Below are 15,022 nucleotides of genomic sequence, written 5' to 3' on the forward strand. Positions count from 1 at the left end.
ATCATATCTACTTTTTTTTCTCCTTGCAGATGAGTCATAGTATACGCTAACTTGTTTGATTTTTACCCTAGCCATCTGGTGCCCACACTGTACCAAGATGTAAAGACCTGCCTGGATTAGGAGACTACCTAGTATTCCGTTTGTGCACATAGCATATTAAATTCAGCTAACTCCCAAATGATGGTCGCTTAGGTTATTCTCAACCCCCCTAATAGCTCAATCAAGTGAAAAGATTAAATACTCTTGAGATACATCTTTGTCTCCTAATATGTGTATCATTGGTTAAATTCTTTTTTTCTTAAGGTGTTTTTCTTTTAAATTGAATCACCCTGAGATTCACAGTTACAAAGTTGTTCATGGTTGGGTTTAGTCATACAATATTCCAACACCTGGCTTCACCAGTGTACATTTCCCACCACCAATGTCCCTAGTTACCTTCCTGCCCCCGTCCCCTAGCCTGACTCTATGGAAGACATTTTTCTCTCCCTCTCTTTCACTCTCTTTCCTTTTTTTTCTTTTAGACACTGTGGTTTGCAATACTCTTACTGAAAGGTATAAGTTAAGTTCTTGGACATGGAACCATTAAGGCGTTTGTACTTTTCCTGCCAGTTCTATTTGACTTAAGAGATGCTTTGAATGATTTGATCTTAGAATATGGCCTGTTTAGGTTAGTGAGAATTTGGAGTTCTCCTTGTCCCTTTGATAGGGACAAAGGGAACAGGAAGGGCAAGATTACGGCAATAGCCCTGAAGAAAGGGAATCATCTGGTATGGAAGGTCACGAGGGTGGCCTAGGTGGTGCCTGATAATCCGGATGACCAAGGTCCTGAGGATCCGGACATCAGAACATTCTCACCCCTGTTTTATGACCCACATTCTTGGACCGTGATAAAGAAACGCCCACCCACCTTTGTTAAGAAGGTATAAAAGGGAGCTGGAGCAATAGCACAGCAGGAGGGCATTTGTCTTGCATGCTGCTGACCCCAGTTCAATCCCCAGCATCTCATACGGTCTCCTGAGCACTGCCAAGAGTAATTCCTGAGTGCAAAGCCAAGAGTAACCCCTGTGCATCACCGAGTGTGAACCAAAAAGCAAAAAAAAAAAAAAAAAAAAAAGGAAAAGAAAAAAAAGAAGATATAAATGGAATCTTTTTTTATGAGAGCCCTTTCATAATCTGGGCATTTCCCTGCCTCCTTTCCATTTCCCTTCCCTCTCCTTAAAGTCTTTTCTGAATCCCGTCATTTGATCTCTAATCCCTGACTGTTTGACAACAAGAACCTAAGCGCCTACAACACCTTCTCCACTGACTCCTACATACGTATCGCCAGTTCAGCGCCTTTGTCCATCCACCTTTCTCCCTCGGTTTTCACTGGCTGAGGTCTTGGCTCAGGTGGGCAGCCTTTCTTTGTCAGATTAGTAGAGTTAACTCTGGGGCCAGAGAGATAATACAGTGGGGAAGGCACTCGTTTAGCAATCCCAGGCACCTCCAATGGTTGATTGAACCCCCTCCAGGAGTGACTCCTGAGCACAGAGCCAGGAGTAAGGACTGAGCACAGTCAGATGTGTTTCCCTCCCCCCCCAAAAAAAAACAAGAGTTGCTAACTCCGGATGTATTCTCAATGCCTGCCCACTGAACTAACATCCTCAGCAGGGATCCAATCATTCTTTTGTCTAAGCACATCACTTAGTGTCTCAACACAATGTTTAAAATTCCGCTTCCCCTGGGGCCGGAGCGATAGCACAGCGGGTAGGGCGTTTGCCTTGCACGTGGCCGACCCGGGTTCGATCCCCGGCATCCCATATGGTCCCCCAAGCACCGCCAGGAGTAATTCCTGAGTGCAAAGCCAGGAGTAACCCCTGAGCATCGCTGGGTGTGACCCAAAAAAGCAAAAAAAAATAAAAAATAATAAAATCAAATTCTGCTTCCCCTCCTTTCAATGCTCTCCATTTTGCCTCCCACTTCTCTGTGTCTCAGACACTTCAGATATCACTGAAACTTCCTTATTCCCTGTCTCCTTTCCACCCTTCCCTGCCCTTCCCTGTTGTGGAATTTCTGCCTCTTCCTTAAACTCAAATCCTGCTGGCGCCATGAACGGATGCTGCGTAAGGGCTTTGGACAGAGGTTGACTTGAATTTTAATCCTAGTTCCCTTTGGGGAGATGTCACTTAATAGGAAACATCTTTTCATCTATTATGAATAAAGACAAAAATGCCAACCGTGCAGGACTAGGGTGAAGATTCGAAGCAATGAGCATAAAATGAACATTCATTATATATAAAGATAATGAGTATATAATAAGCATTCCATGAAAGTCACTTCTAATTATTGCCAAGGTTTCTAAGACCAAGCACCCGAACTCCATAAAAGAAGCTTTCTCTCTCCTAGGTGCGTGGGCCCTGGGCAGCTGCTTGTGCACCAAAGATTGCAAGTTAGCTGTGGGCAGGGCTCATGATTCACCCATGGGTCTCCCAGTATCAGGGAGAGAATATACTAGTGAAGGGAGAAAGTGCGAGGAACGTAAGGAGGGGGGAAATATATATATATGTACATATACACACATATATACATGTATATATACACATATGTACATTTATATATACACACGGATATATTTCTATGTATACGTAAAGTATAGTCAGGCGGAAGTAAGGGGAACGGACAAACACGAAGAGGCGTGGCAAAGGCAAGTTTCCAGGGGTGTCCCCGCCCAGGCGCGAGGTGGGCTGAGGTCTCGGGGGCGGGGCCGGCCCCGGGCGGAGTCGGTCCCGGGAGGACCCTATCCCGGGGCGCGGCTCGCCGCAGGCTCCGCCCCGGCCCGTCCGCGCACGCGCCCCGCAGGCGCCGTCAGCGCGCTGCGTCTGACTCTCGCACCGACTCCCGGCTCGTGCGCGGCTCCCGGCGGGCCCGGGTGCGGGCGCCCGCCGACATGCGTCCCCTCCTCGGCCTGCTCCTCATCTTCGCGGGCTGCACCTATGCCCTGTACCTGCTGTCGACGCGCCTGCCCCGCGGGCGGACCCTGGGCTCTGGCGAGGACGCTGGAGAAAGCAGGTGCGTGGCGGGCACTGGTGGGCTGGGGTCCGAGGCAGGTGGAGGCGGGGGGCGGGGGCGTATGTAGCAATCGGAGATCGACGTCGGGGTTGCGGGGCAGGGTCGGCGTTGAGGGTTCGGTTCTGGTGCTGGGCCGTGCTTTTTGGAGGGGGCGCGGCGCCCCCAGAGCTGAGCTGTCAGCCGCAGCCCTGCACGCAGCCGCGGGGGACTCTGTCCCGCGCCCTCCCAGGCCCGCCTGGACCCGCGTGTTTGCAGCCCCTCTGTGGCCCCGGTTCGGCGTCCCCAGGTCTGCCCTTGGGACTTAGGGGCCTCGGGTCTCCTTGGCCCGCCTGCGAGGCCCGCTTCAGCCCACCGAGGATGAGCGTTGGGGACCGCGCCTCCTCCCGGCCGCACCTCCCGGCCCCGGGTCTCCTCCCTGGCCGGGTGCTGCGCGCCCCCCACCCGGCCGGTTTGTCCTGGGCGCGCCGGGCTCGCACCGCGCTGTGCCAGGCGGGCTCGGGCTCATCGGACGTGGAGGTGGCTGTGGCCAGTTCCTGTGCTCGTTTGTTTGTTTCTGCTGGGCTGTGGGTGTCAGACAGGACCCCAGGGGAGCGTGTCTGCTGAGACCTACGAGGGGATGGTATGGACCCTTCCTTCAGTGGCAGAGGGACACCAGGTACCCTTTACACTGTAACCCTTGCCCGGGTTTCAGAGTTCAGCGGAGGACCAGATTAGGAGAGAAAGAGCAAACGCCGTGCCTTGGGAAGCCCTGTCCTCCCGCCCGGCAGTGTTTATCTGGAGGGCTGTGTTTATGGTGTGGATCAGTCTTGCTCAGGGAAATTTTTAATTGGCTTCTTGATGACTGATAAAAGCCCTTTTTCTCGGCCACTCAGGGCTGCGTTGTGTTGGAAGTGTCCTTGACTTCAGGCTTGCGGAGGGATGGAAGCTCCCTGACGGAAGGCCACTGGGACCTTTAGAACTTCCTGGGAATAAGTCCAGTTGCCTTTTTGTTTATTTTTTTATGACCAGGGTGGGGTAGGGGGGGCGCACCTGCGTTGCTCAGGTCTTAATGCTGGCTCTGTGCCTAGGGGGTCACTCCTGGTGGGGCTAGAAGGACCGTGTGGGATGCTGAGGATTGAACCCAGGTCGGCCTCATGCAAGGTGAGCGCCCTACCCACTGTATTCCAGCACCCCATTTTACCTTGGAAGAATTGATAACCAGGCCTGGGAGCGCAGAGGGAGCTTGATGATGCACCCCAGGCCTTCATATATTTTCCTCCAGCAGTCTTTTTTGGGGGGTGGGGGCGGGGCACACCTGGCAGGGCTCAGGAGTTATTCCTGACTCTGCACTCAAGAATCACTCCTGGCAGGCTCAGGGGACCGTATGAGATGCCAGGATTGAACCCAGGTGCACTGTGTGCCAGGCCGGCGCCCTCCCCGCTGGACTATTGCTTGGCCCCGTTTTCCAGCAGAGCCTCAATGTTGACCCCCTCCCTCTTGCTCCTGGCCGCCTCTGCCTGTGTGTGGTATCATGTCTTCACCCGCTTGTGTGTGTCATTGTGTGTTTCAGCCGGCCTGGTGGCAGCCACATTGTTCCTCCTACCTTCTCGAGAAGACACAGGGGCCCTTCTGAGGCACTCGGCTGACGGGGCACTCCTGATTCCATTCTCTTCTCCAAATCCCCAGGTCACTGTCGTTCCCCTCGGACCTGGCCGAGCTGCGGGAGCTCTCCGAGGTCCTCCGGGAGTACCGGAAGGAGCACGAGGCCTACGTGTTCCTGCTCTTCTGCAGCGCCTACCTCTACAAGCAGGGCTTCGCCATCCCCGGCTCCAGCTTCCTGGTCAGTGCCCGGCCAGGACTCCACCTCTGTCTTTGGTTTCTCCATTCCCCTTTTCTTGCTGCTGTGGCTGTAACGTTGGTGGGGAGGGGAGGGTGGGAAGCGTCCCGTGCCTCAGCCGTGGGGCTCACACACCTGGCTGTGCACTGGAGCCTGCACAGCGTCAGCGGTGGATCCCAGGGGTCTCTGACAGCAGGGCCGCGAGGACCGTGCTTGGCCCATGGGAGCAGCTCCAGGGATGCAACTCAAGGCCTCGTGCTTGCAAAGCAGCCCCTGGGCTCCCAGCTTCTTTGTTTCACCTTTGGTGGGGGTAGGGTTTGGGCCGCACCCAGTGATGCTCAAGGGGCTATTGCTGGCTCTGCTCAGGAGGGACTCCCTGGCAGTGCTCAGGGCCCTACGTGTTATTCGAACCGGGGGTGCTGCAGCCTGATGCGGGAAAGTGGCTTACCTCCTGTACACTCTCTCTCTCTCTCTCTCTCTCTCTCTCTCTCTCTCTCTCTCTCTCTCTCTCTCTCTCTCTCTTTCTCTCTCTCGCTCTCGCTCTCTCTCGCTCTCTCGCTTGCACCTTTCCTCCCGCCTTTTGTGTTAAGCACTTGTCCTGCTTGCTTCATCTGTGTGACCTTATTGGTCCCCCAAAAGCCCGGAATGGGGGTCATTTCCCACAATCCAAAGAATGAAGCGAATTGTGAGATATCAAGTCATTGATTTCCTCACGGCAGCGAAGGCGAGGTGGCAGGGTGAGGAGGGGAGGCCCGGCCTTGCACTGTCTTTGCGTTTGCTCAGGTGTGTGTGGGAGTCCTGGGGTCTGAGGCCTGTCCTCCTCCTCCTCACCTTTGCATTCCTCTGTCTCGCCCAGTGGACTAGCGGGTAGAAGTTGTTCTTGGTAGCACTTGGCTGAAGAGACTCAGGGTCTGCCTGGAACGGGGAGGGCGAGGGCAGGGCTTTGGAGGTCCTAGGGACCTTGTGCGTCCTAGGGGCTGCGGCGCTGGACTTGGGCTTCCTGCTCTTGGAGTTGCCAACTTGGGTTATAGAGTCAAGTCTGTGTTAGTCTTCCCCTCCCACAGCTTTTTCCTTATTATTATTATTATTATTATTATGTATCACTGTATCAATGTCATCCTGTTGCTCATCGATTTGCTCCAGCAGGCACCAGTAACGTCTCCATTGTGAGGCTTATTGTTACTGTTTTTGGCATATCCAATATGCCACGGGGAGCTTGCCAGGCTCTGCCGTGCGGGCGAGATGCTCTCGGTAGCTTGCCGGGCTCTCCGAGAGGGGCGGAGGAATCGAACCCAGGTCAGCTGCCTGCAAGGCAAACGTCCTACGCGCTCTGCTATTGTTAACATTATATTATTATTTTGCCCGAGGTTCAGGGCCACTCCCAGCAGAGCTCGGCTCCCTCTAGCATTGGGCATCCCTGGTGTTCCCGGGGCCATGGCCGGTGCTCAGGGTGCAGGGGAGCCAGGCAGGGCTGGGGACCCACCTCGGGGTCTGCTACCGGCATGGTCTGGGCACTGCCGCTTGAACCATCTCCCCAGCAGTCTCAGTCAGTTCAGACCAGTGCGAGCATGTCACGGGGCTTGGCTTGGGTTCCGGTCCCTGCTGTGTGCGGGGGTCGCGTCAGCTGCCCTCTCCAGCCCCGTGTTCCCGTCTGAGCCAGGAGACCAGGAGATCCAAGTGGAAGTGCTTGTGGTCAGGCTGACCCCCTCAGGTTACCCCTGTCCCCTTTTCCCGCTGCAGGGCAGAGCGCCAGCTGCTGTCCGAGGGAAAGCCCGTGCCAGATAGTATGTGACCTCACATGCAGATCGTGACCTTTCCCCCCTGGAGATAGTGACTCAGGGTGCCGGGAGGTGAATTAGGCCACGTCACGTAGTCAAGTGCTTGCCACATCGTGTTGGCTTCTCGGCCCCACTCCTCCCTCCCTCCCTCTACTCTCTTTCTCTCTCTCTCTCTCTCTCTCTCTCTCTCTCTCTCTCTCTTTCTCTCTCTCTCTCTCTCTCTCTCAAGCATTCCGAGACGCTTCTGCGTGTGTCTCTTGTGTTTTCCTCCATCCCCTCCCTCCTAGGGGGCACTCACCCTCCTCCCCATGCGCCCCCCATGCCTGATGACCCTCTCCCTTGCAGAACGTGTTGGCCGGGGCCCTGTTCGGGCCGTGGCTGGGGCTGTTCCTGTGCTGCGTGCTGGCCTCGGTGGGCGCCACCTGCTGCTACCTGCTCTCCAGCCTTTTCGGCAAGCAGCTGGTCATGTCCTATTTCCCGGACAAAGTGACCCTGCTGCAGAAGAAGGTAAGGGCAGGGTCCCCTTTACCCCCACCCCCTGAGAATCACCCCATCCGGGACGGGGAGCCGGGGTCCTCTACAGTGCTCTGGTCTTGCTGCGGGGCGTTCGAGGGGGGCTTTGGATGACACCAGCCCCTGCGACAAAAGCCCTGCTCCGTCCTTGCTGACTCCGCAAGCTTCCGTTACGTCCTGTACGTTTCCGAGCCTCTGTTGGGGAAGATGATGAAAACAGGGGAAGCGGCCAGGGGAGGGCTCGCGCCTGTCCTGAGCTCAATCCCCGACACTGCAGGGAGGGAACAAGAAGAGTGTCGTGGAGCGCCCTGGGCAGATTCAGCCCCAGAATCTGGAAAGTGCCGGAATCCGAGTGCCACAGCCCCTCTTGGTGGCCACCTTGATCCCTAACGGCTGTGTCTTTGTTGGCTGCAGGTGGAGGAGAACAGAAACAGCTTGTTTTTTTTCTTGCTGTTTTTGAGACTTTTCCCCATGACACCAAACTGGTTCTTGAACCTCTCCGCCCCGATCCTGAACATCCCCCTGATGCAGTTCTTCTTCTCCGTGCTCATTGGTAAGACGCCGGCCTGGCAAAGTGGGGGCAGCACAGTTGTCATGTTGGGGGGGGCTGCCCTGGGCCAGCCAGTCAGGTAGGCGGGGGGGCTTGCCGCAGAGCACACACCCGGGAAGAGCGCCTTTCTGTGGCTGGCAGTCAGCGTGCTGGACCTCAGCTCTCTGGCGGTGTACTTCAAATACTTCGGAACACGTGGGGAAGAGGCTGGCTCATTCTCCAGCTCTGTTTAGTGCTTGTTTTATGCCAGGCAAGGGTAGTCGGTGGGGTCCGGAGAGATAGTGCAGGGGTTAATGCACTTGCTTTGCACGTGGTTGACCCTGTTTCATCCATAGCAGTCTCCTGAGCATCTCCAGGAATAACCCCTGAGCACAGAGGCAGGAGTAAGCGCTGAGCATCGTTGGGTGTAGCCCCACCCCCCAAAGAAAGAGTGACATGTGAATGATTTGGCCTGTGGTAAGGCACACTGGTTAAAGCGTACAGGAAAGGAGGGCTGGAGGGAGGGTGTGACGGTAGAAGTAATCAGAGCAGACGACTTCCGGTCCGGTTTGGCCTGTCTTGATTCTGGTTTGCTTTTGTTTTTGTTTTTGCTTTTTGGGTCACACCTGGCGATACACAGCGGCTACTCCTGGCTTTGCACTTAGGAATTAACCCTGGCGGTGCTCAGGGGACTGTATGGGATGCTGGAACTCGAACCCGGGTCGGCCGCGTGCCAGGCAAACGCCCTACCTGCTGTGCTATCGCTCCAGCCCCTGTCTTGGTTCTGACTGACTGGTGATGTCAGGGAGTTTTTCTCCTGGTGTTCTGACAGTGGGATGACCTTCCGTAAGGTCCTTTACTCCTTCCGCAAGCCAGCGGGTAGATGCGGGGCTGGGGCTGGTGTTCAGTCTGGGCTAGGGACGACCTTGAGGAGCCAGCCAAGTGCGGGTACGCTGTGCTCTCTCTCCCTGATGGAGCCCTGTTCTCTGAGTCAGCACACGCCTCCCAGAAACCCCCTTTCGAGCCTGCGGAGAAGGGCTGCTTGTGGCTTCTGGGTCAAACTGTCTTTGTTTGAGCAGCAGCTATTTATAGGGAATTCTTGAGAGAAATCACGATCCTAAATGGAGCCAGAATTGACTCCGCGGCTAATTCTGGCCCGATGAGCTTTCAGACCTCAGCCGGCAACGTGGAGTCTCTCGGAGGCGCAGCACTTGGAAAGGAGTCCCTGGGTCCCAGCGCCCCCTCTGACCGGCTGTGTGACCTTGAGTGGTCTGACTTTTCAGTGGAACCCAGGGCTTTGCATCTGCAAGGCCAGTGCTCTCCAACTAGAGCTGCCCCTGTCCGAGTGATCTGTCATCTTGAGGCATCATGTGCTCTGGAAAGGATTCCCAGATCAGTCAGAATCATGGCACATAGGGCGTGGGGAGGGGCTTTGAGGGGGTGGTGGGAGTTGGGCCTGGACCTGGGGTGCTCATGGCTTATTCCTGGCTGTGCACTCAGGGATCACCCCTGGGGGCTCGGGGGACCATATGGGATGCTGCGCTCAAACTCGGGTTAGCCATGTACAAAGCAAGTACCCCACCCACTGTGCTATCTCTCCACCCCCTCCCTTAAAAATAATTATCTTATTTTTGGTTTAGGGGTCACATCTTGTAGTACTCTGGACTTCCTACCAGCTTTGTGCTGGAAGAGGCTTTTATTTTTATTTATAAAATTTTATTTAAAAAAAATTTTTGAGTCACATCCGGCAATACTCAAAGGTTACTCCTGGCTGTGCACTCAGGAATTGCTCCTGGTGGTGCTTGGGGGATCCTATGGGATGCCGGGGATTGAACTAGGGCTGGTTGCATGCAAGGTAGATGCCCTACCTGCTGTACTACCTCTTCAGTCCCCAAACTGTACTTCCTTGACTGGCTGTTTTGTTCTTCATTTTGTTTCTCCTGTTACTTTTTTAGAAACACTCTTGTAAACCATATCAAGGCCTTTTGCTAAACAGGGACTTGGGGGGAGTGGGGAATCGTTCAAAAGTTATGATCTTGCTTTGCATACGACTGACCCAGGTTTGATTCCCGGCACCCCATATGGTCCCTTGAGCACCACCAGGAGTGATCCCTGAGTGCAGAGCCAGGGGTGAGCCCTGAGGGTAGCCAGGTGTGGCCCCAAAACTAGAAGTAATAATAGCAATAGTAATAATAAGGCGTTGGGCAGAGGGGGAGAGTGCGGCAGGAGGAAAGGGGTCTCTCTGCAGGGCGAGCAGCTGGGGGGACTCAGGTCCCTGCTGTAAGTTCCTGCTGATGTTTCCGAAGGGTGGTCGTTCATTGTCCTGCCCCCAGTAACGGGTTCTTTCCCTTGTCCTCTTCCAGGCTTGATCCCCTACAATTTCATCTGTGTGCAGACGGGCTCCATCCTGTCCACCCTCACCTCCCTGGACGCTGTTTTCTCCTGGGAAACCATCTTTAAGCTGTTGGCCATTGCCTTGGTGGCCTTGGTCCCCGGGACCCTCATTAAAAAATTCAGCCAGAAAAACCTGCATTTGGACGAAGCGAGCCACGTTGGTCACTTAACTGTCAGGAAGGACACATGACCCGGATGGCGGGGCTCACTCCTTCCTTGTGTAACGAGTGTGGCCCTCAGATGCACTCTTTTTTAAAAAAAAAATTGTTTTTTTAATTGCCTCTGCTTGGACCCTGTTCGTTATGTGCATCATCTTATCCCAAAGGACAAGCCATGCGCTCTAGGTGAATTCTGGCTGGTTTTTGCTGGGTGCCCTGCGACAAAGAACTGCTGGCGGTGCCCAGTGCCCAGCCCGCAGGATGTGAGCGTCTCATCCCCGTGAGCCTCTCGGGCGGCGCTAGGCGGTGGTGGATGAGCGTTTGACGAGTGGATGTTACTCGTGTCCCCGTGAACCCACATCACCGACGTCCCTCTTCCTCTCCCGAGTTCCCGCTGTGCTGTGTGCTGTCGGTGACCTACCTACCTCTTCCCTAAGCCGAGGGAAACCAAGCCCAGAACTGTGGCCCAGAACACGGCGAGCCCGGAGCACGGCGACCTCTGCCATGCACTTGGCCTTCAGAGACACCGAGTCCCCGATCTGCGAGCTCTCGCCGGGCGGCATGTGGCGGCCAGGAATGGCAGACGGAAGATGCAGCAGGAACAGAGCCAGCTCCCATCACGTCTGTGTCCTGGAGAAATTCTTCCCTGTGGGGGACGGGCAGGGCCCTTGCTTCTCCTGAATCCGGGGACAGTCCATCTCCCAATCTTGTCCTTCCTGTCCTTTCCCCTTGCCTCCTGCAGGGGGAAGAGGTGTGGTAGCCTCGGGTGCCAGCCCGTAAGCCTGCTGACCACTTTCCATTTTCTCTTTTGCTGAAAATAATGGAGCAGTCACGCCCTCTCTTCAGTCCAAGTTTGGGATCTCTCTGCCGTGTGGTTTTTAACACGCTGAGGCTGGCGCTGTCATATGTGTTTCTCGCCATCCAGTCACTCCATTGATAATGGTCTACGCAGTGGGTGGGCACTGAACAAAAGTAACACGGAGGGCCAGGGGGTGTTGCACAGCCCGGGAAGGCACTTGCCTTGCATGTGGCCCACCCAGGTTTGATCCCCAGCACCGCTGATGGTTCCCTGAGCACTTTTGGAGTGATCCCTGAGCACAGTCAGGGGTAAGTGCAGAGGATATCCAGGTGCCCCTAATTACCACCCTCCCCTCCCCAAAAAAAATTAAAGTGTCACATGAGATTTTGGCACCAGTGGCCATTTCTGTTAGTACGTCCCATCTGATGGGATATCTACATATGAGCCAACCGATGGTAACCGTGTTCCTCACATGTCACTATCATTACTCCCGGCAGCTCCCTAAAATGGCTCCGAGGACAGAAGGACCTTGTCATCTAAGCTGGCAGGCTCTGAGCTCCTGCTCTTGCAGGAGGGACTCAATTTTTTACCAGTCCTTTTGCCCTGGGGCTTCACCTCTGGACTTTTTTTTTTTTTTTGACTGGACTTGACCAAAGATACTGCAAAGCTTTAGTCTGAGTGTATTGCTCTATGAATTCTTGAGAAGGACTGAATTCTCCAAGTGAATGTGTGTGTGTGTGTGTGTGTGTGTTTCTCCAATGACCAACAGCACACGAGGACTTCATTTTCAAAAGCCTGGCTGCTTTCAGAGAAGCAGCCCGGGGTGAAGTGGCCGACGGGAGTGGGATATCTGTAGCTCACTGTGTGACGTGAATTGAGGAAGGGGGGAACAGTGCCCCCCGTCCTCGAGTGTGTGCCCTTTGCCTTCGATCAGGAAGATTCCTCCCTCCGAGGTATGGGAACAATGTGCCTTATCAGTTGTGGGTTTACAGGTATTCTAAAATAAATGGACATAAATGTTTCCTGTGGTTCTTCTTGGTGTGCGATGCTTTCAGTTCCTCTGGCCAGTGGGAAGCTGGGTGGGCTGCAAAGCAGACACACTAGAGGCTTTGGGCCCAGGGGGATAGTGAAGAGGATTAGGGCAGTTGTCCTACATGTGGCCAACTCCGGCTTGATCCCTGGCACTGTGTGTGGTCCCCCAAGTACTGCCAGGAGCGACCCCTGGGCACAGAGCCAGAAGTAGCCCCTAGCACAACTGACCTGTTGCCCCCCAGCCCCCCCTCTTCCCCCCACCCCGCAGTGGTGATTCAACTTCCCACTCTCAGTTGGCTTACCAGTGTGATTCTTGGAAGGCAGGTTTTCAACGTCCCACATTCCCCTCTTTGGGCTCACTTCACAGTGGGGCCACTCAGAACAGGAGCAGCAGGAAAGGCTCAGAACAGTCAAGAAGAGATAACTCAGGGCTGGAGCGATAGCAAAGCGGGTAGGGTGTTTGCCTTGCATGCGGCCGACCCGGGTTCAATTCCCAGCATCCCATATGGTCCCCTGAGCACCGCCAGGAGTAATTCCTGAGTGCAGAGCCAGGAGTAACCCCTGAACATCTCCAGCTGTGACCACCCCCACAAAAAAGGAGACAACCCACAGAAAATGATGGTGTCTCTTCTTTCTGGACTGGAGCGATAGCACGGCGGGTAGGGCTTTTGCCTTGCACATGGCTGACCCGGGTTTGATCTGGGTTTGGTTCATCCATCCCTCTCAGAGAGCCCGGCAAGCTACCGAGTGTATCCCGCCCGCATGCCAGAGCCTGGCAAGCTACCCGTGGCGTATTGGATATGCCAAAAAAACAGTAACAAGTCTCACAATGGAGATGTTACTGGTGCCCGCTCGAGCAGATTGATGAACAATGGGATGACAGTACTACAGTGCTCTTCTATGAACATGTCTGACAGAAGAGCCACAGAGATCAGCTTTTCCCATCACCCTGCTTTGGTGGTGTGGGAAACCCAGCCACATAACATCTTGCTCTCCCCAAAGTTCTGTAGATGCTGAGACGTGGTATCTTGGGGCATAGATAGTGCCTTTCAGGAAGAGACAGGACCAGGAGACAGTGAGGTACGGTTTTTAATGCCATGCCCTTGTCTACTTCAGGAGTGACTCCTGTTCCCATCGAGTGCAGCTTGCTCAGTGCGAAGAGGGAGCCGGGGAAGCACAGGACCGAGACCCCGGGGGAGACAGACCAGGGGGTTCATTTAGAGACTTGCCCACAAAAAGCCCTTTGCTCCAGGAGATGCAAATTATTACACTAAAGGTTCCAAATGGGTCTTCCTGTTTCCAGAATCTGAGAACTGGTGACTCGGGGCAGAGGACTGCCTGGGTCATGGAGCAGGGCGAGGGGTCTCCCAGTTCCTCACACAGCCTGGCTGGTAACCATCGGAGGCCAGGAGCCAGCATCCGTCTGAGTGCTGTGATGGCGTTCTAGAGTGGGCCTGGGATTCATTCTGCTGGAAGTTTCCTGTCTGTGGCCTTGCCTTGGTTGGACTCTGAAATCCTGCCATCACTCCCTGGGCATGTGACAGTTAACAAATGTCTCAAGTCAGCTCCTCTGGGTAGCTTCTGTTTTTCGAGCAGTAGTTTCAGAGCTCCCCTCTTCTGCTGCCTGTCCCCGAGATGTGCTCCCGTTTCCAAAATGGTCCTCCACTGGGCAGGTTAGCCATGCCCACCCTAGTTAAAACAGGTATTGGCTGTAACATTAAAAAAAAAAAAGCCAATGTGATTTTTTAATTTTCCCTGTGAAGCTGGTACCTGGTGATGAGTATATCAGGACATTTCTGTGAAGTTGGCAAAGAAGAACAAAATCCTTCTGCTTGGAAAGGCACTAAATTCATCCTGACAGTTGTAAGTCAACATCTTAAAAAAGAAACGTCACATTGTTTTGGTCTAAAAGTCTCACAGAGTCTGTAGGAGAAGCAAGTCAGTGGGACTTAACAGAAATTGGTTATGGGAGGTGAGTAAGGTATATGCTCATCTGACACAGTGAAATGATGGAATGAAGAGACATTGGAATTTAGTCCATCAAGTGATGGGAGCACTTTGGGATTACAGCTCAGAAGGTGGAGAGGGCGGAGGGAAGTGGCTGTTTTCCTGCTAACGGTGCTGCTCACTGACAGCCAGAGGGTGGGATCCAGCCTGGAGCACCTGCCCAGGCTCTGTCACAGACCACCGTCAGCAAATCACGAGCCTGACAGCACGCTGTGGGATGGCTAACATCTTCTTGCCCACCGACATCAATCAAGCGGCGGTTCCCAGGGCCACACTGAGAGGTTCTGAGGCTGTGTCCAGACTCAGAAAGACTCTGAAACTCAAGTAATAATAGTGTTGGGTGATCAGTGTGGAGAGGATCAATGGTGGAGTTTGTGGCCAGGTGGGAAAACAAGACAAAATATCACATACTCTGCCACAGAGCAGGGGCTTCCTTAAATAGCAGGACTCTGTTCTGGTTTGGAGCATTTGGTTCCAGGAATCCCAAGTAGAATTATTTTAAGAAACGGGAAGAAATTGATATGGAGAGATACGGGGTGAAAGAGTAAATCAATCGCTCAATGAAGAGGCAGTCTACTGAATGGAGGACCAGCAAGCACAATGAATGTCTAGAACTTACTCTGTTCTACTAAAAATATCCAAATATTCTTAATTCTAGAAGGATGAATTTATTGTTATTCCGATTTTTCATTATCTAAACTTAAAGTTGGCTATACCAAATCACTGTCACTGTGTGTGTGTGTGTGTGTGTGTGTGTGTGTGTGTGTTACGAACTGCCAGGGATTGAACTCAGGTGTTCTGTATGCAAAGCAGGCACTTTATCATAGAGCCATGTCCCACATCCCTGGCCTCCATACTCCCTGGCCTCCATACCAGATCATGTTGCAAGAGAGCAGCAAGTTCACCTTTTTTTTTTCCCGGTTTTTGGGTCACACCCGGCGATGCACA

At 53.9% G+C, this 15,022-nt stretch overlaps 1 protein-coding gene across 1 annotated transcript; it reads left to right on the plus strand.

Moving 5' to 3' along the window:
- Positions 1 to 2,853: 2,853 nt before the first annotated feature.
- On the plus strand, positions 2,854 to 12,057 carry TMEM41A (transmembrane protein 41A). Its single transcript, XM_004603264.2, has 5 exons — positions 2,854 to 3,048; positions 4,714 to 4,867; positions 6,988 to 7,149; positions 7,570 to 7,708; positions 10,048 to 12,057. The coding sequence occupies exons 1-5, from the start codon at positions 2,927 to 2,929 to the stop codon at positions 10,266 to 10,268; spliced, it is 798 nt and encodes a 265-aa protein (XP_004603321.1). The 5' UTR covers positions 2,854 to 2,926; the 3' UTR covers positions 10,269 to 12,057.
- The last annotated feature ends 2,965 nt before the right edge of the window (positions 12,058 to 15,022 follow it).

This window comes from Sorex araneus, chromosome 2 (assembly GCF_027595985.1).
Source record: "Sorex araneus isolate mSorAra2 chromosome 2, mSorAra2.pri, whole genome shotgun sequence".
Classification (NCBI taxonomy): Eukaryota; Metazoa; Chordata; class Mammalia; order Eulipotyphla; family Soricidae; genus Sorex; species Sorex araneus.

Coding starts and splice junctions, on each gene's coding strand:
- TMEM41A (XM_004603264.2), top strand. CDS start 2,927: ATGCGTCCCCTCCTCGGCCTGCTCCTCATCTTCGCGGGCTGCACCTAT. Junction 3,049..4,713: donor GAGGACGCTGGAGAAAGCAG/GTGCGTGGCGGG, acceptor CCAAATCCCCAG/GTCACTGTCGTTCCCCTCGG. Junction 4,868..6,987: donor TCCCCGGCTCCAGCTTCCTG/GTCAGTGCCCGG, acceptor TCTCCCTTGCAG/AACGTGTTGGCCGGGGCCCT.